Source organism: Triticum aestivum, chromosome 5B (genome assembly GCF_018294505.1).
Source record: "Triticum aestivum cultivar Chinese Spring chromosome 5B, IWGSC CS RefSeq v2.1, whole genome shotgun sequence".
In the NCBI taxonomy this organism is placed as follows: Eukaryota; Viridiplantae; Streptophyta; class Magnoliopsida; order Poales; family Poaceae; genus Triticum; species Triticum aestivum.
The window spans coordinates 109,144,242-109,164,506 of NC_057807.1; the positions used below are offsets into that span (position 1 = coordinate 109,144,242).

The 20,265-nt window shown below is 39.4% G+C and overlaps 1 protein-coding gene across 1 annotated transcript; it reads left to right on the forward strand.

Moving 5' to 3' along the window:
* Positions 1–2,285: 2,285 nt before the first annotated feature.
* LOC123110672 (DNA repair protein RAD50) lies at positions 2,286–19,883 on the forward strand. The gene is made up of 27 exons (XM_044531259.1): positions 2,286–2,699; positions 2,797–2,883; positions 3,323–3,490; positions 4,645–4,820; positions 5,005–5,119; positions 5,561–5,789; positions 5,867–6,045; positions 6,148–6,318; positions 6,612–6,716; positions 6,816–6,923; positions 7,100–7,311; positions 7,426–7,518; positions 8,048–8,175; positions 8,877–8,991; positions 9,074–9,203; positions 9,302–9,511; positions 10,180–10,388; positions 11,977–12,178; positions 15,720–15,889; positions 15,968–16,292; positions 16,708–16,833; positions 16,914–16,966; positions 18,354–18,504; positions 18,584–18,646; positions 18,751–18,884; positions 18,959–19,087; positions 19,614–19,883. The coding sequence occupies exons 1-27, from the start codon at positions 2,577–2,579 to the stop codon at positions 19,651–19,653; spliced, it is 3,951 nt and encodes a 1,316-aa protein (XP_044387194.1). The 5' UTR covers positions 2,286–2,576; the 3' UTR covers positions 19,654–19,883.
* Positions 19,884–20,265: the final 382 nt, after the last annotated feature.

Sequence of the window (20,265 nt, forward strand, 5' to 3'; positions counted from 1 at the left end):
ACCATCGACCCGGCCGTGGTGGATGACTACATCAACATCGTTGAGCAGTTGCTTGCTGGAGACAAGTACAAGGTGGTCGGCATCGACCTCCAGTACACCGCCGGTCGTCCCGGCATAGATTAGAAGGTTGTCGTCGCCCAATTGTGCATGCGCCATCATGTCCTCATCTACTACTGCTGCATGGCCACAAAGCCTTGCAGCCGTTTCAACAGGTTTGTCAACAGCACTGACTACAAGTTTGCCACGATGGATACCACCAACGATGTAAAAGCGCTCAGTGTTATGGGCTTGGCGTGGAAGAACCTTGTCGAAATCCGTGACCACTACATGGTCTAGGGCAGCACGAAGAAGGACTCCCTGGTCGAAGTCGCCCCGGCCATCATCGACCCCTACTACGAAAAGATGAAGCAGGATGCCCAGAGAACAAGTCCCGTATCCTGGCACGGGGCCTGGATGCGGCAACTTGATGAACCTCACCTCAGGTTTGCGGTCAAGAGCGTGTACACATGCTACGAGATGCACATGCGAATCGTTGACATGAGGAAGTGCCTCGTTACCCAAATCGACGAGTCCGGATCAAGCCACAAGCAGAGCAAGCGTCACAAGAAGTAGATGATGATCAGATGATCGTTTATGCTAGTTAATCATGCATGTAATATATAGTTTACTTTATTTGTGTGTGAAAATGTCACGTGTGTAGTAGCCACCTATGTAATTATCCATGTAATAGTTTACTTTGGTGTGTGCAAATGCCATGGTTGCAGTAGCCACCTATGTAAGTGGATGTTTAATTTGGTTATGGAAGCATGTCCTTATAAATGTGTGTGTGTGTGTATATATACTCCCTCCGTTTGTGGATGTTTAATTTTCATCACATCTTCCTTATAAATGTGTGTGTGTACTCCCTCCGTTTCTTTTTAGTCTGCATATAATATTTGGTCGAAGTCAAACTTTACAAAGTTTGACTAACATTATAAAGAAAAATATCATCATCTACAATACTAAAGTTATATGTCATGAAAATTAATTTCATCATTCATCTAATAATGTTAATTTCATATCGTGAATGTTGATATCTTTTCTTACAAAGCTAGTCAAACTTTACAAAGTTTGACTTTGACCAATTCTTATATGCGAACTAAAAAGAAATGGAGGGAGTATTGTTGTTCTGTATGCAATCCCATCACACAACACACACGTCTTATTAGCAGCAACCTTCTGTGTTGTTATCGGTCTTCACACACATTTCTGATTACAGACCTGTTTGCCGCGTATCACACACATCTTGTTAAGTTGAATCGTTTCTGTTCTGATGTCTCAGCGCAAACAGTTCATCTGAGTGAACCGCATGCCGTATATCGCACACACCTTGATCTGGTTGACCGTTTCTTTTGTGTTGCCTAATCACAAACAGTTCATCCGAGTGAACCGCATGCTGTGTATCGCACACCTTCATCTGGTTACCCATTTCTTTTGTTCCTCCTCATCGCAAACAGTTAATTGAACTGAACCGTATGCCCTTCATCGCACACACAACTAAAAACTGAACCGTGTTTGATGCATCCGTCATCGCAAACGTTTTATAGATTTCTGACGGTTTTCATACAACACCGTTTGCGATTATTGCATCATACACAGTTTCTCGAAGGGTCTCTGATCGTAGTGTCGCGTTAGCAGCATCCTGCAGTAGTGTAGGTTTATTGCGGGAGGAAATGGAAAGATCAAATATTGTACGGATGTTCTGACGTCAGAAGTGTTAGCCCTGAAATTTGGCTTAACTTTGGCACAAAGGGCGGGATGTAAGCCTAATCATCAACTCAGACAATATGAAGGTGATTGAGACCATGCAGGACGGAGGACAAGCAGCGGGTGCGGCGGTGGCCATCTATGATGACTGTTTTCACTATGCGTGTGCTTTTGTCGTGGCTAGATTCGAACATTGTAATAGAGAGGCAAACAAAGTAGCTCATGAACTTGCTAGATTAGCTAGATTTTCTGTGACTTTGGATTGGTTTGAAGAGCCTATCAATGAAATTGTAACGATCCTCCCAAACGATGTACTGATTATTTCAAATGAATAAAGTCTTGTTTTAACTAAAAAAAAAAACTAAAAGCGAGGGTTCCTTTCCCACAAAATCCTGTACTTGTTCCTACAGATTCCTGCACCAAGATCTGTGCCATCCAACTCCGATCTAACGGCTCACTGCTCAGGGTGAGGTTTTCTGTTTTTTTTTTCCACCGGAGGTCCAGTTTCTATCCTAGTCGCCCCCGGTCCAAAGTCCAAACCCTAACCCCCAGAGGCCAAAATCCCAAAATTCCAAATAGAACGCCTCTTCCCCACCATTTTCTCCGCCTCCTTCCTTCGCCCGCCCGTCTCCCCCGTCCATGGCGGAGCAATAGATGGATTCGCTCCCCACGCCCAGAGGATAGATCATTGTAACACGCCAACGCAAGCAGCAACGCCGGAGACGGCACCGGCGTGGGAGGGAATCCGAAGGAGCCGAAGCAAGAGAGGAGGGGGGCGAGGGGGGACAGGAGGGGAGGAGTTGGAGGAGGGATAGATTTTGGGTGCCAAGATGAGTACGGTGGACAAGATGCTTATCAAGGGGATCCGGAGCTTCGACCCGGAGAACAAGAACGTCATCACCTTCTTCAAGCCCCTCACCCTCATCGTCGGCTCCAACGGAGCCGGCAAAACCGTAATGCCCACCAATCCAATCTACTCATACTGTTCAACTACATGCCGTGTGTATGCGCCGATTCATTCATGGCCTGGGTTCTTTTGGATTTCCGCAGACCATCATCGAGTGCCTGAAGCTGTCCTGCACCGGCGAGTTGCCCCCCAACTCCCGCTCCGGCCACACCTTCGTCCATGACCCCAAGGTAATGCGCCGTCCTTTTTGACCTCACCGTTCACTATTCGGGGTCTCAGTGCTGTCCACAAGGCCTTGTGCTCTCTGCTGCTGACCTGGACTTGGGAGATGTTTTACTGATTGGGGAATGGCGGCGGCGGTAGTGTGTGCGCGTGCAAGTATGTGTATGGCCGAGGGCATTGGGTCGTGCTGCTCTATAGGTTTAATCGGGGTCCAATTAGAGAGGGTCTCTGGGCTTTGTGGATTTTAAGGTCTGTCGAAATCCTGTGTGCTCTAGCACTTGCTTGCACATGGGAAAATTTGATGCCTCTGACTTGAGGTGTGCTATGAGCTTAGTCGAATTTGTGCCCGGTGTTGTTTGGATCAATACTATCTTAAGGTTGTTCTTTTCTTATGTTGTACTCATTCTCTTTTCGATTCTTACTTTTATACATGTTTGTGAGATTTAGGTAGCAGGTGAAACCGAAACGAAAGGGCAGATTAAGCTGAGGTTTAAGACAGCAGCAGGAAAGGATGTGGTGTGCATCCGCTCTTTCCAGCTTACCCAGAAGGCATCAAAGATGGAGTTTAAGGCAATCGAGAGCGTCCTCCAGACTATAAATCCACACACGGGCGAGGTCCCTTTCCCCCCCTCCTTTGGCTTTCAAGTTGCTTTATATGTGCTTTGCAATCAGTTATGTTAATTCTGTTGTATTGATGTTTGGGTTATTCATGTAATTCCTGGGTTATGCCCGAACTCAGTGCAGAAGGTTGTTTAAACTTCGGTTCTGGAAAAACCAATGCGCTGTCATGCCCACTGTTTAGGTTTCTGTTATTTATATTGCCATAATGTACTTGCATTTGGCTTATGGCACTAAGTGCCCCCCCCCCCCCCCCCCCCGAAAAAAAAAACTTGCTTCTGTTGCTGTTTCAAAGCATCATTAAAATGATGTGAGTTGTTGTATGCATCTCTGTTATAGAACTATGATCCAGTACTGCTGCTCCCATGGGTACATACACAGAGACTGGTTCACAAAACATGTCAATTGTTTTAAAATCCCTGTGATATACTTCCATCTACCCCGATGGTCAAGAGTTCGACTTCTTACTCCAGCCTTTTGGAGCTGACTGCGATTTATTCTGCTTTCAAACGCCTTTATAACTTACACTCGCTTGGAACTTTCTCTCACTTTATACACTGAAAGAGAAACTAAATGCTATTTTGCCCCATTTGGTCAAGAGTTCTACTTCTTACTCCAGCCTTTTGGAGCTGACTGCGATTTATTCTGCTTTCAAACGCCTTTATAACTTACACTCGCTTGGAACTTTCTCTCACTTTATACACTGAAAGAGAAACTAAATGCTATTTTGCCCCATTTGGTTGGAAGTATATCAAAAAGATTAGAACAGTTAACATGTCTTGTGAACCATGTAATTTTTCTAATACCTGAAAGGGCATATGATTTACTTTGTTCCTTGTTATGTTTGCGTCTGGCCATAGAAAATCTTCTCTAGAGCACTCCTCCGTTTTTTATACATTATGTTCCCAACTGCAAGTAGGGCGATAGATTTGCACATAGGAAAAATTAATTCATGTGAATCAAGACAATGGAAATTTTGAATCTGGACAATTGATTTTTCACAGCAGTTCTTTGATTTATTCCAAGTGATACCATTATAGTAGCATACTTAAGTTGTGTAGCCCTAGAAGCCTATTTGCTTTAATGGAATACTGCTGAAAATTTTCTATAAAATCATATCCTCACTGATCGGTTTTTATTGCTGAGCTCAGAAGGTTTGTCTCAGCTACAGATGCGCTGATATGGATAGGGAGATTCCAGCCCTAATGGGTGTTTCGAAGGCTATATTGGAGAATGTTATATTTGTGCACCAAGACGAATCCAATTGGCCATTACAGGACCCTTCAACACTTAAGAAAAAGTTTGACGACATCTTTTCTGCTACCCGGTATATGAATGCATTACTATTTACTTCATTATTTAGAAGCTCCGATTAAGGCCATGAATTTTCTTATTTGATTGTTGCATTCTGTTTAAGATGGTGTAGTCTCCACTTCTCTGGAAGGCTAATCTTTCTGTGAAAGTGGGGAGATGATGTCAAAACTTCACTACCTTAATTTCCTAATGTACAGCTATACCAAAGCTCTTGAAGTCATAAAGAAACTTCACAAGGACCAAGCACAAGAAATCAAGACTTTTAGGTTAAAGTTGGAGAACCTTCAGACTCTTAAAGATCAAGCATACAGGGTAATTTGTATCTTCTATTTATATGTTTTCATTTATTTTCACAACTATGTAATATGTTTCTAGAATCCTACTTTCTGTTGTGTTACCACCCTACTTTGTGTTATGTTACCACCATGGGGGATATATATGTATAGAATATAAATGGAGGTGATATACAAATAACCTCCCTATAATAGGTGACAACGATTCATTACACTTCACAATTCACATTACCCTAGTAGACTACTTAATTTCTGTTGCCTTTACTCTTTCGTTGGCATACTTGTCAGCTCAATTTGAGTCACTGCATTTTCCAGCTCATGTCAGTATTCATGTGCAGCAACATTGAACACTTGAATGTGCACTGAAAATTAGTCTGTTCTACACTTCTGCTGCAATTTAGTTTAATTTTTTGAAGGGTATGCTGCTTTTAATATTAGTTTAATTTCCTTACTTTCACAGCTCCGTGACAGTATTGCACAAGATCAAGAGAAGTCAGACGCCTTAAAAACTCAAATGGAGGACCTGAAAACAAACATCCAAGCTGTGGAAAACAAAATCCTTCGTACCGAAACAAGTATGGTGGATTTGAGGAAACTTCAGGAGCAAATTAGCACCAAAGCAACTGCTAGAAGTACATATTTTACACTTCAGGAGCAACAGTATGCTGCTCTTTCTGAGGAAAATGAAGGTAAGCAATTCCTCATCATGCCCATCACTCAAATGGTTCCTTCTCAGCATAATGACGGTTTACCTTGCTTCATTTAGATACTGATGAGGAGCTGAAGGAGTGGCAAACAAAATTTGAAGAAAAAATTGCATTACTGGAAACGAAAATTGCTAAACTTGAAAGAGAGATGAATGATGAATATGCAAAAAGCTCTCTGCTATCCGAGACCATCAATGATTCAACACGCGAAATAGGAAAGCTCCAGGCAGAAGCTGATGTAATACTGTAATCCTTTATTCTTTCTTTTGACTGGCTTGACCATTCGTAAATGATAGTGGACATTGTGACACAAGGTTAAATACAAGTATCTTGTTTTCAGGCTCACATGTCCGTGAAGCATGAAAGAGATTCAGCCATCAGAACGATATTCAATAAACACAATCTCGGGCCAGTTCCTGATGCTCCTTTTACCAATGATATTGCCATGAACCTTACAAACAGAACTAAAGCAAGACTATCGAATCTCGAGGATGATTTGCAGGAAAAGAAGGTTATAATACCTATTCTTCGTATTTTGGAATTTAGTTGCAAAATTAAACACTTCCATGTGAACTTTTTTTTTGTATCGTACTTAACGTTTTCTAGGCATTCATTTTGCTGCCTATTTTTGTTTGTAATCTTAGTGGTTCCATGACTCTCTGATATGTTCATGCAAAGTTTCTTGCTTTACCATACTTTATTTATTCAAAAGCATCTGTGCAAGTGCAATTAATTAGGAAATGCTGAAGACCTGCATTCTTATCAAGTATGTCCCTTTGTAATCAAATTCCTTTTCTTAAGCAGAAAACTAATGAGACACAGTTAGAATTTCTTTGGGGACGTTATCTTAAAGTAAATGCTCGCTACTCTGAAGTTGATGGCCAGATACAATCTAAGAAGGAATCTAAGGTTAGTAATGGAAACAACACTGGACTTGCACACGCATGATGTCCCGTAACTGATACATCAGATACCATTCATTAATATAATATATCGAACGCTTTCCAGATAGGTGTTTTAAGGCGCATAAAAGATAAAGAGAATGAGCGAGATGCTGCAGAGACGGAGCTTTCAAGGCATAATCTGGCCCGTATTGATGAAAGAGAGCGGCATCTGGTATTTATTTAACCTAACTATCATTGTCCATTGGATCTATTCATCGTTATATACCTGTACTTGGCTGGTCTGCTAGGTTGATTTGTTTTCACTTTGCTTACATCTATAAGTAAGTTATCTCTCTCTAAGTTTAACGCTCTTAATTCTAAATAAGTGTCCCATTGTGATTTGAATAGCAAATTGAAGTTGAGAGGAAGACAATTGCGCTGGGAGAAAGAGACTATGATTTGATTATAAGTCAGAAGCGCTCAGAGATATATACCTTGGATCACAAGATAAAAACACTTCACCGAGAGAAAGATAACATAGCAACTGATGCTGATGACAGAGTAAAATTAGAACTCAAGAAGGATGAGTTGGAGAAGTGCAAGAAGAAACTTAAAAAGATGTACTTCTTTCCTTTCCCTTTTAATTTCTATCTGTGCTATGGTTTTATTGTTAGTTATATTCCAATACCAATTCTTTCGTTATGAAGATTGAGATAACACGATATAAAATGCAGATATGATGAACATAAGGATAAATTTAGAAGTGTCCTTAAGGGAAGGCTTCCTCATGAGAAGGATGTCAAGAAGGAGATTACTCAAGCTTTCGGGTTTGTGTCGCAGTGCTTTATTGATATGCTTAATCGCCTCTCTTAGTGTTTTTCTGGTGCATAATATGTCCTATTTTGGCTCATATTATCAAACTGAAGTTACCTATGTAAAGCTGCAATATATTGACTTCCTCCGATGCAATTCATCTTTCCTGTTCATGCCATTGTTGGTTACTGGCTGTCCAGTAAGTATGTATCCAGTTTGATCAATCATGTGCACAATAAGTATGTATCCAGTTTAAGCATACATGTTAGTTGTAAACGTTCACATATGGATGTGTATTTCAAAGGTCTAATCTGTTAATGCGACGTCTAGGCCTACACATCCCATTCTGTTCTTGAACTAGCAATCTGTTAAGCTTCCATCCTGATGCGGAAAAAAAAGTTATGCATGTTACTCTGACACACCCAACTAGTAATCTATTAATTTATTATGCTTTCATTCTTCCTTATGGATTATACTACATGTGGCACTTTATATTTTCTGGTGCTGTTTATTAATGTTGCCACAAAACTCTGCTTGACGCAGGTCTGTAGACTCGGAATACAATGATTTGAACTCAAAATCTCAGGAAGCGGAACAACAGTTGAAATTGGCACAAATGAAAATTGATGCTGCTAAAAGCCACTTGTCAAAGCTCCAAAAAGTTTTGGATGGTAAATTTAGATATGATCACTGCACGCTTACTTATTTCATACAAAGTTGATGATGCTTCTTTGGCATGTAAAAGCTCCACTATGTATGGAATTTGGAATCAAAATCTGAGAGGTGGACACAGCACACTACATCTCTCTTTTGCCTTTTAAGATGTATTATCATTCCATCATTTGAGTTGCTATGTTGGAACGATGACAGATTCACTGCCAACTAAGTAGAGTCTATGCAGTTGAAATTGTTCCTTGGGCAAAATTTCCCTGACCTACAGTTACATTCTTATCCAGAACAAAGTGAGGGTAATCAAAGTATGTGAAAGATCCATTTTGATTATCATGTCGAAGGAATTTCTTGGACAATGCACCACATTGCACTATTGTGCATGCTCGATTTCTATCTCATAGTGTAGTATAAACCTTGTAGTGGTTCCAACTGTCACTACATAGGGATCAAGGGTAACTAGTGTTTCAATTTGATGAATGCAGTATCAAACCAATGTGTCACACAAGCCATTAGTTGTTCGATTTAACCGAGTTAAACTGAAGCATGAATTGGCTTGCTCACCTAGGTCAACATCCAAGTGTCTCGCTAAGAGAAATAATATATTGATATGTACTAAAATTCTAAGCAAAAACTCCATAGGCTTTAGTTATTTATTCTGCCAATACTGCAGTTTTATGGGTAAATGATATCTTTCGTGCAGCAAAAAGAAAGCATCTGAACTCGAAACTTCAATCCATTGCTAAGGTATCTGTTGACATCAACGCTTACCCCAAGATTCTGAAAGATGCCATGGACGAGAGAGATAAACAGACAAAGTAGGTATCCATAACTGTAGCTATCTCTTTAAGCGACACCTCAGTTTGATGCTCAAATTCAATGCTTTCTTCCTATTTGCAGTAATTTCAGTTATGCTAAGGGAATGCGGCAAATGTATGAACCTTTTGAAAAAGTGGCCCGACAGCATCACAAGTGTCCTTGCTGTGATCGTGCTTTCACACCTGATGAAGAGGACCTCTTTGTAAAGAAGGTGGGTAATCTAGTAAGCATAAGAGTGCTGCATTTTTCGTTTGATTAGAGTTACTTTGTGGTGGATGATTTCTTTCTGTTGTATGCTGCATCTTTCAGCAAAGGACAACAGGTACAAGTACCGCAGAGCGCTTGAAAGTGCTGGCAGAGAACTTATCAGTTGCTGAAGACTTATTCAATCAATTGGATAATCTCCGTGTGATTTATGATGAATATGTGAAACTGGAGAAAGAGACTATACCTTTAGCAGAGAAGGATTTGGAACAACTTTCGGCAGATAAAAGTGAGAAGGAACAGATATCTGATGATGTTAGTCCTCCCTATTGACAGCACTTTATTTTCTATTCTCATCATACGCAAAATAAAGATAGACACAGTCGAACATAATACCTTAGATGACCTGTGTTTCTCTTAACCAAATTACTCTCAAACTGAAATATTTCTTAGCTCTACTATGTGTCCTAATGAAGATTCTCCACTCCTGAGGCATAATTCTAGCGACCCTTTCTCCACGTCAAGTGTCAAGATGTAGTAAATCAGTCTATAATACAGATGTAGAAGTCTACTTGTGTAGATATTATGCTCTCTGGGACTAGGCCATGGAATGTTTCATCCTCTTCAGAGGGCTGGTAGATTATTTTGTTTGCAAATCTCCTAGGTCAAATCCATATGATGGTTGTTTGAGCTGTTCTTAAGCTTAAGCACTTCGACAGTGTGTGCTGTTGGATTGGCTTCTTTCATGAAATTGAGGAAAATTTCTGTACTTTGGGTAATTGATATAATGGTCTGGTATTTTAGATAGGCGCACTGTTATTTGAGAAACTTCACTTGAACCTTTTGCAAATGCACTTCAGGTGCACTGCCTCCAGAGAAACATGGGTTTTTACTTTTAGTTACCAAGCAGTAGCATCTGTTATAAACATAATTCATGTTGTCTTTTCTATTTTGCTTTGACTTGTATGCTTGATGCGTTGCAGCTTGTGAGTGTTCTTGCTCAAGTTAAAATGGACAGGGATGGAGTGGAAGTCTTGTTACGTCCAGTTGATACTATCGACAGGCATGTGCAAGAAATACAGGAGTTGGAACCACAAGTCAAAGATCTTGAATATAAGCTTGATTCTCGTGGCCAAGGTGTTAAATCTGTCGACGAAATTCAGTTGGAGCTGATCTCTGTGCAGAGGGCAAGGTAATGATTTTCGATGGGGAACAAACTTGCTAATACTCAGATGCAATTTCCACGGCCTAGAATTATAAGACCCTCTGTTGGGGGATTGAGAAAGTAGTTCTTCAGGCAACTAAATTCTAGTTCTAGTATCACAGGGGATTAGAAAATGACTCTCCCTTACCCCCACCACTTGAGACCCTTCTAGCTCCAGTAACTCATTTTTTGATTTACGGAGCAGAACATAGGAGACTTCTTTAGGGTGCGTTTTTCTTCTTTAGCATGCAAGAATTAATCTCAGCGTTCCTGTGTAGCTCCTTCATTTTTCTTCTTTTTTATTTTCTCACCCATGATCCATCCCATGATCCCAACCATCCTTGATCCACATCATCGTCCAACCAAACTTACCATGTATATCGTTGCCCTTTTGTGTTCTCTTCTCTATTCGTTTCCTTTTTTTCTTAACTGAAAACTGTATGGGAGGCCTTGACAGTAAATTTTATGAAAAAAAACATAGAGATAGAAACATAAAATTATTTACGAGAGGAGAGAATTTTACGAAGGTAGAGGAGACATGGCTATGCAGTGATCTATACATGAGAGTCTAGGTGAAGCTTTGAGAGGAGCTTGCAGCTCCTCCTTCTCTTTCCTAACGGTCAATAGAGCATATGCATGATGCATGTGTGCCGTCAGTGTTGCTTTTGTTTTGTAGTATCTCAGTCATTATCCTTTGGTTCTCTGGATGGGATTTAAAGAAAGCCTGTTCTCACATAAGTGAAAGACTGAGAATAGTTTCTTTATGTGCTTCTATCATGTTCATAGACTTCCTTTTTTGTTGGCCTGTGAAATGAAAACAAGTGCTTAAGCTTTTCTGGTTTGCCAATGAAGGAGGATATTCCTTTTGTGACACACACATGGATACACTTTTACCCTGATTAATTTGTTGTATAGCTATCAATTGAATTTGGTGAAGGATTCATTCTGCATTCTCATAGATGCTGCCTTTTCTACAGAGAACTATCCATTTCATATTTGTATGTGGAGGTCCATATTATACTGGCTACCTACACAACTAAGCACACAAATACAGGTTATTAGGGATGTTTAAATGTTTTGGTTTACACATTCTGCAACTGTGTGCGCTAGGGATGCAGGAGCGGGTCCCGCCAGGCCTGCAAAATGTGAGATGTTAGTTCAACTGCAAACATTAAACAACTCAGTAACCAGATTCAACCGGACTTGCACATGAAGTGGGTTTTCTTGCATCCGTAGTTTTCGCAGGGTGTGTTCGGTTTGAGCCCAAGCCAATCCCACCAAAAAATTGTTTTTGGGCCCATTTTTTGGCCAATGCTGGCAAGAAAAAATGAACTAGAGTTGGCCAAGGAGCCGGCATGTATGTTTGACATTATGCAAGAAAGAGCCAAAACATTGGTCATTGACGAAATATTGATAGGGTTGGTTTTGGTGATCAACCAAACATATGCTAAGTGCGTTCAAATGTTGAATATTCAATCCGTCACCCATGAAACATTTGAATTAGTTTAGTCTTACTTCTTTTATGACTTGCTCTTGGAGGCTCAACTATACTGGTTTGTTTACTTCTGTCTGGCAGGGACACATTGACTGGTGAAGTAGACGATCTCAGGGATCAGCAAAAAATGCTTAGCGAGGATCTATCAAATGCTCAAATGCGGTGGCATGCTCTTAGGGAAGAAAAACTAAGAGCTTCAAGTGTATTGCTGAAGTTCAAAAAGGCTGAAGAAGATTTGGTACATTTTGCCGAGGAAAAGGAGCAACTGATCCTAGATCAGAAGGTATTCATTGAACTTCCATTTATCTGCAATATGGATCCAGTTAATATTCTCTAGTGACTAGCACATATGCCCGTGCGTTTCTGTCAAGTTGTATTCTTTGGCATACACAAAGAGATATAAGATAGGCTGGCCACATTAGTATTGGGCGGTCGATTCTTCTTACCTAATGATATGTTTTTCCTCTACATGATATGTTGGTACTTCTCAACCTACCACATCTCGCTTGCTTCTTGTCCTCATGAACTACATTGACCGGTGTTAACCAATTCATTAATAATGTTGATTATCCCCGCTCGATTCATAATGTCAAACTACTTTCCTATATGAAAAAAAACCATTCATGTTGATACATCTGTACCATTCATATTGTTCAATTCCTAGAACAACACATGCATGTTACTTTGATGATTTTTTTCATTGCTACATATTGCATGTTATCTGATTTTAGTGAATTGCTATTTTTATTCCAGCGGTCGTTTATATGTTGAATTGTCTATACAATCTCCACTTACGCTTATATAACTTTTTATACATAGTTCGTAATAGAAAATTTGTTATCAGTATTTCTTGACTTCTATATAGAAAATGGTTGTACTTTTATCCACAATATGAAATTTCTATTTTCCTTGACCATATATCTACAGCAAATTTTATGTAATGTCTGATTTAAGAAAAGATGTTAGCTACCTCTCTTTATTCCTTTTTCTGAATTTTTATAGAGAATAATTATAGCTTTTATCGACAAATAATAGTTTTCTTTTTGTTTTATTATGTACTCCCTACGTTCGGAAATACTTGTCAGAGAAATGGATGTATCTAGACGTATTTTACTTCTAGATACATCCATTTTTATCCATTTTCCGACATGTATTTTCGGATGGAGGGAGTATATTTAAAGCAACACTGGTCCATATAAATTTTCTAGTATTTACTGTTTGCAATAAGACCAATTTGCTAACACCTTTTATTTCTTGCTTCTTATTTCTTATTTGGAATTTAGTAAATAGAGGTTTTTGTCCACCTGATAAGGTTTTTTGGTGTCGCCTTGACCATCACTCAAAGGTAGTTTTAATTTTTACGTCACCACCTTGTCCGCCTCATTACGAACATCATCATCTCCCTCTCTCTCTGTCTCTCTCATGGCTGCTTGTATGTTCATGCCGATACATATGGGGCAAGATTGACTTTTACTTTAATTTGAAAATATATGCATAGGTCACACATTTGAACGGTAGACTTAATATTTATAATATTATAATATTTCTTTCCTTATCCCGCGACCATAACATTGATAAATCATTAAGGATAAATAAGAAAAATAAATAGGTTTAGCCCTTTATGAATTTGATATTATCTACGCATAAAAATTGATAGCAAATTTATTAATAGGCTTTGCGAATTTCTCTTTGACACCTTTATTGCCTGATATCTATCAACTTAACCATAACATTGATAATAAAATTTCTGGGAATTTAATCTAAATGGTGACTTGCACTTAATTGCTATTTTTCCTCAAGAATTCAGTCTAAACTACGATTCATAATTAAACCTTGTGGTTTCTGTCTCCACATGTCTCAAAACTGACCACACTTAATTTGCATTTTTTTTGTGAAGTAACTTTCATTTTGTTAAAAGAGTTCTTGTAAATAATTGCAATCTATCAAGTCAACTTTGTGCGTCACGTGTCGTATTCTTCTTATAATTGTCTCTTTTATTATAAACCAAAAAAGGTGATCACACATTCCTGCAATATTTCCTCTTAATCTTTTTGAAAATAAGTCTATACAAAATCAATTGTAAATATGTGTGTTAAGTCGATTAGTGTGCAGTCATGGCTGAGATCGTCGGTAATGTCACTGCATGCATGCACCTAATCTTGTTGCTGACCTGCTGGGGCTTTTTTAATATTAGGTGCTATTTTGGAGGACCTATGGTCAAATAATTTAAATGTCAAGGACAGGGAATAAAAATACTTCAACCGAATTTCATAGTGAACAAGATGTTTTCCTATCAGTCACTAGTCGACTGGTGGGTCCGATGTCGAGTTCAAGGATAGGGAATAAAAACGGCTGCTTTGGTTGTTTTGGATTTGTTGATAAGCTCTGACTGCTCCTGGCTCTCTTAATATTTTGTATTATGGCTATCTTAATGCTTGACAAACCATATCTTTAGTTTTCTTGCCTGGAGTACTACTCATGGCTGAGACTCTAATACTAATCTATTGGGCTGCATTCCGTCATGTCTGATCGAGTTGTTGAGCATTCAACGGAGCACACAGATTAATTTCTGACACCAACGAGTGTGTCATGGCATAAATACTACTCCGTACAACAGTGCACCTTCCCTATAATTTTTTTTCTTGATTAATTGGCTGTCTACTGCATGCATTTGATTCGGAAGGAATCCAAGCTATTTTAGTGCCATCTAGAGTTTCCGTAACCAAAAGGACCAATCACGTGCAAGTTGTATTAGAAGGAAGTCTAGCTGGACACCAATCATATATGCCAATCCAAGTAGACGGGAGTATGTGTACCTTCCGAATATATTACTCCCTCCGTCCCTATGTTTTTAAGGCGACGCCTTACCGCCTTAGGGAGGGGGGGCGCTTTGGCGCCTAGGCGACGCCTAGGCGGGCGCTTTGGACGCCTAGGCGCCCAAAGCGGTCGATTTTCCAAAGCGGAGGGGGAGCGCTTTGACGCCTAGGCGTCGCCTAGGCGTCGCCTTAGGGACGCCTTTAAAACATAGCTCCGTCCAAAAATAAGTGTCTTGAGCTTAGTACAAATTTATACTAGAGCTAGTACAAAGTTGAGACACTTATTTTGGGACGGAGGGAGTATTACAGTATGACCATGGGTGTCCGATGAAACTTGTCTATGCACATTGTACGTGTCCTATGAGACGTGTCTATGTACACCAATATTGTTGTACATAACTCTTATCAATCGTTGTAATTTAGATCAATGGGTAATTATTTTTTAGCCTATGTGGATTAACGTAATAGCTTGTTTGACTTCTATTTTAATAATATAATACTCCCTCCGTTCCTAAATATAAGTCTTTGTTGAGATTCCACTAGGTGGACTACATACGGAGCAAAATGAATGAATCTACACTTAAAATGCATCTATATACATCTGTATGTGGTTCATAGTGGAATCTCTACAAGGACTTATATTTAGGAACAGAGGGAGTAGATACGTAACTTGTGCAGTTGTAGGTCACTGTTTCATATGGAACTGGGTAATATTAACTGGCTGGTGCTGGTCATTGACTTACTGTTAGTTAACAGTCAGGTCTCGCCACCCACTAGTTTGATCAGTTTACTGTCATGGGCTTACAGCTCTCTTGACCAACTTTGGGTAGTACTGGGTGCATGCAAATTAACTTGTGACAGTTGGTCTAGATTTTAACCCTGAAGGCATGATCTCATTATTCTTTCTGCCATACTCCTATGTAGTTTTGTGCATCAGTGACACTGCAACGCTTGTGCTTGTGCATGATGATCTAATACATGCTAAATGTTTATTTCTTATGGACACAGCATTTAGAAGAAGCTCTTGTTCCATTGTCAAAAGAGAGAGAAAGCTTGTTGCAAGAGTATAAAGCTTTGAAGGAAAGGTTTGATCAGGAGTATGACCAGCTGGCAGAAAGAAAAAGGGGATTCCAGCAAGAAATCGATGTACTTGGAACCCTTAACACACGCATCAAAGGGTATATATTTCCCACTCCCGCTCTTTCAATTTGTCGCCCCTTTACTAACTACTTTGTCTAAAAAAAATATCCTCTTAGGTACCTGGATTCAAACAAAGTAGAGAAGCTTAATGAGTTGCAGGAAAGGCATACCCTATCACTGTCTCAGTTACAGAAATGTGAGGCAAGAAAGCAAGACATCTCGGTTGAGCTTGACAAGAGCAAACAGCTATTACGGAGCCAAGATCAATTGAAAAGAAACATTGATGACAATCTGAACTACAGGAAAACAAAGGCTGAAGTGGATCGACTTACTCATGATATCGAGTTACTTGAAGATAATGTGCTTTCCATCGGCAGCATGTCTACTATAGAAGCTGATCTTAAGCGGCATGCTCAAGAAAAGGAGAGGCTTCTTTCAGAGGTATTGTGTTTCTCTCATTCCTAATAATTGGCAAACTTGTCTCTAATAAGATGCCATTCTTTTCTCATACCTATTTAGGGAATCATGAACATGCATTTGGCCAGCTAGTACATATATTACGTATTTCTTAAGAGTAAAAATGTACGTTTCATAGGTGTGCCGCCCAGGTCCTGGTAATATGAAAATGCATGTGTTAGTCCTTATGGTAAATTAGTGAGTCATCAGATGTCCTGGCCTAATTGATTTGCGTAATGCACAGAAGGTCTAAAATGAGCAATTTCATAGTGCAAGTATCTAAGTGACACAACTTTGGAAGTTCAACGGCGCACCATACATTTTACTCTATTTCTTAGTATGAAACTCTATCAAATATGGCTGACACCTTGATATTTGATTTTCTTGGCAATCCCTGCAGTATAATAGGTGTCAAGGAACAATTTCTGTTTACCAAAGTAATATTTCAAAGCACAAACTTGAGCTTAAACAGACACAATACAAGGATATTGAGAAGAGATATTTTAACCAACTTCTTCAACTAAAGGTAGGTGGCATGATCTTCCAGGTTCAGTTTCTCCAGCTTTATGATCTTATTACTTGATGAGGAAGCTGATGTGGTTGCAGACAACTGAGATGGCAAATAAGGACTTGGACCGATACTATGCTGCTTTGGACAAGTGAGTATGCTTTCACGGCAAAAACGACAAATCTGATCTTCCACTGATAGTTGAGGCAAAAATGACTCCTCGCAGAAATTTTAGCATGATATGGCGTTTAGGTTAGATGGGTAAATGCCATGGTCAATGGCATTGCTAAAAAACTCGTGACTTTGCGAGCAAAACGCAGTGTCCAAATACTTGTCGTTGAACTAAAACCACGACAAGTATTTTGGAACGGGGGGAGTAAAATTTTCTGTTCTTTGCCTTAATGATAGACTTGCTTCCCTTCAGTGTAGTGATAGGCTGAAAATATGGCGAGTTACACCATTATTCTTACCATGTCAAACACCTTGTGAACTCAAAACATTGCAAGTTTCCATATTTTCATGTATATTGTGCTCCTGTCTTTATGAACCAAAATTTCAAAATTCAGACATACTTTCTGTTATGAAAATGGGTCTGATGTACTATTACTGGTGTCACCATTGGGCTATTCTGTATAGAAGTACGTGTGACTCATAAATAAGGGAAACACAATGCTAGATTAACACTAACAAATGAGCCTGTACCCTGCATGATATAAAAGAACTCGCTTTTGGGTTGGTGCATTCAACCTAATATGGCATCAGCATTGAGTCCGTAAAACTGAACCATAATACCCATCACTACTGACACATAACTAGTTCTGGATGTACACCAGAGTTGAATTTGAGGTCATAAGACTTAACCCTAGTAGTCACCAGTTAGTTGTCATTAATCAATACTCCCTCTGTAAAGAAATATAGGAGTGTTTAGATCACTACTTTAGTGATCTAAACACTCTAAAATTTCTTCACGGTAGTAACTACCGACATTTGAGCTTGAAACTGTGTTGCATCTGAAGGTGGGCATTTCACTTGTACAATATCGTTTCTAAGTTTACTCTACTAATATCAAAATATTAGTCCTCATTTTTCTTTCTGGATAGATTAAGAAATCATGAAACCAAGATAAAGACGGCAAGGTGGAGGGAGTAGTACAATAATATAGAGTATTTTTTTCTTAAAACTTTTCCTTTTTTGTCAAACTGTCAACGAACCACACTTCTTAGTTTCTCAAATTACAACTTTTATATTATTATGTCAGAAAACCACCACACTTTTTAAGAACTGAGTTGTGGCCCACCTTCAGTGGTCAACAAGAGAAAGATTCTGTTTTTTCTGAAATCCTGGGAACAGATATTGTGTTGATGGCGGGCCATGGTCTTCTGAATTTCGTGATATAACAGAACTGCATTTTTTGTGGAACTTTGTTGGCATGTGGTCGATATTTTGACAAGAAAAAAAGGTGGTTTCAAGAAAATTATCCATAAAATATATGGATGCTTCGTAACTTTCTTTATGATGGCACACTTGTATTTCTGTAGGGCTCTTATGCGGTTCCATACCATGAAAATGGAGGAGATAAATAAAATAATTAAGGAATTGTGGCAGCAGACATACAGAGGCCAAGATATTGATTGCATAAGCATCAATTCTGATTCTGAGGGTGCAGGCACTCGATCATATAGCTACCGTGTAAGTTAAATTAGCTACACGTTTTACTAACTGATTGCTTGGACAACTGTTACACTTGGCTGTTTGAACCGCATTGTAGGTTGTCATGCAAAATGGTGGTGCTGAGCTGGAAATGCGAGGGCGATGCAGTGCTGGTCAGAAGGTAAACTTGTTTTGTTTCTTTTGTTGTCATAAACTTCAGCTAGCATGATCTTATGAATTATATACAATCCTACAAATCTCATGGTTATCTCCACTGCTGTTCAGGTGCTTGCTTCTCTTATAATCAGACTCGCACTGGCAGAGACATTCTGTCTGAATTGTGGCATATTAGCTCTGGATGAGCCAACCACCAATCTTGATGGACCGAATGCTGAGAGCCTAGCTGCTGCCCTATTGAGGTAAACTTTCAGGCATGGCGATTTATTATTATTTGGAGCTTTACCATTAACAGAGTCTCTTGTGTGTGCCATAGAATAATGGAGAGTAGGAAAGGCCAGGAGAACTTCCAGCTGATTATAATCACCCATGATGAGCGGTTTGCTCAGCTTATCGGTCAGAGGCAGCTTGCTGAGAAGTATTACCGAATCTCCAAGGATGAGCAGTAAGTTCATGCAATGTTGTCTCTTGCATATTTTTCTGTGCGTCCAGTGTTTGCACTTCCGCCTGTGTAAGGCCTCTTTGATTCAAATTCAAAGGGTGTTCATAGGAATTCTGGAGGGTTGAAATCCTTAGGAAATTCTCCTTATGAGGGTTGTTTGATTTGTCGGATTGTATACCCCATTGGATTTTTCCTAAGCATTCCACTGCATTACATTTTATAGGAAAAAAATCCATTGGGAAGAATCATCCCCCCTCCCCCCTCTTTGGTGCAATCAACCAAGTGCATTCCTGCAAATTCAGTTCTGTAGTACTCGACGTTTGCATGACATTGCAATTCTTACGTTTTTGTTCAGAATCGTGTGGACCTAGGCATGTTGAAGTTGTGTGGAGTACATGCATACCTGCTGATATTATTTCTTGGATAATATTCATAAATTTGTGCAATGATACTTTGAATAAGATAAAGATATTCAGTCTTGTAGTATTTGGTTTTCGACGCTAATATTACCTTTGACAAAATCCTGCAGGCAACACAGCAAAATAGAAGCCCAAGAGATATTTGACTAACTATGTTTGCTTGGAACATATATGCTCCCAGTGCTAATCCTCCTTTACCGGCCAAGTGTGTGCGGTTCATTATGATGGGCTGTCATGGAGAGAACTGGGTACCAGCGAACTGGTAGTAGGTTCTTTAGTTTGGTTTCTGTGCATGCAATTGCTTGCTTATTCTTGTATATAATCTGGAGGTGGTACTGTGTTGTGACTTTTCTCTTCTCCCTTATTCTTGAATTGACTCCTAATGCAGCCTCCACGCTGAGCCACGTCGTCTAATGACAAAAAAGGGTTTTCTTAAAATGGAAAAAGAAGAATTCTTGGAAGAATGCACGGTTGCTTTTCTTCCAGAAATCATTCCTCGCAAGAGGAAATTGATATCCAGGAACCATTTTTTTTTACGTCAACAATATTTTTTCCACACGTAGAACAAATTGGAGAAAAGTAGTATTTCTTCTGATTCCTAATTTTCTTTACACCTCTAGAAGAACGGAAATTATCTCTCCACATTGTCTATTTGTCTTTGAGAAAAAGGAAAGTATCTCTAGAATTTCTGTATCTCTTCCTTTCATGGTCTGGATTTACTTGTCACTAATCAACAAATTAAGGGTAATTTAGTATTAAATT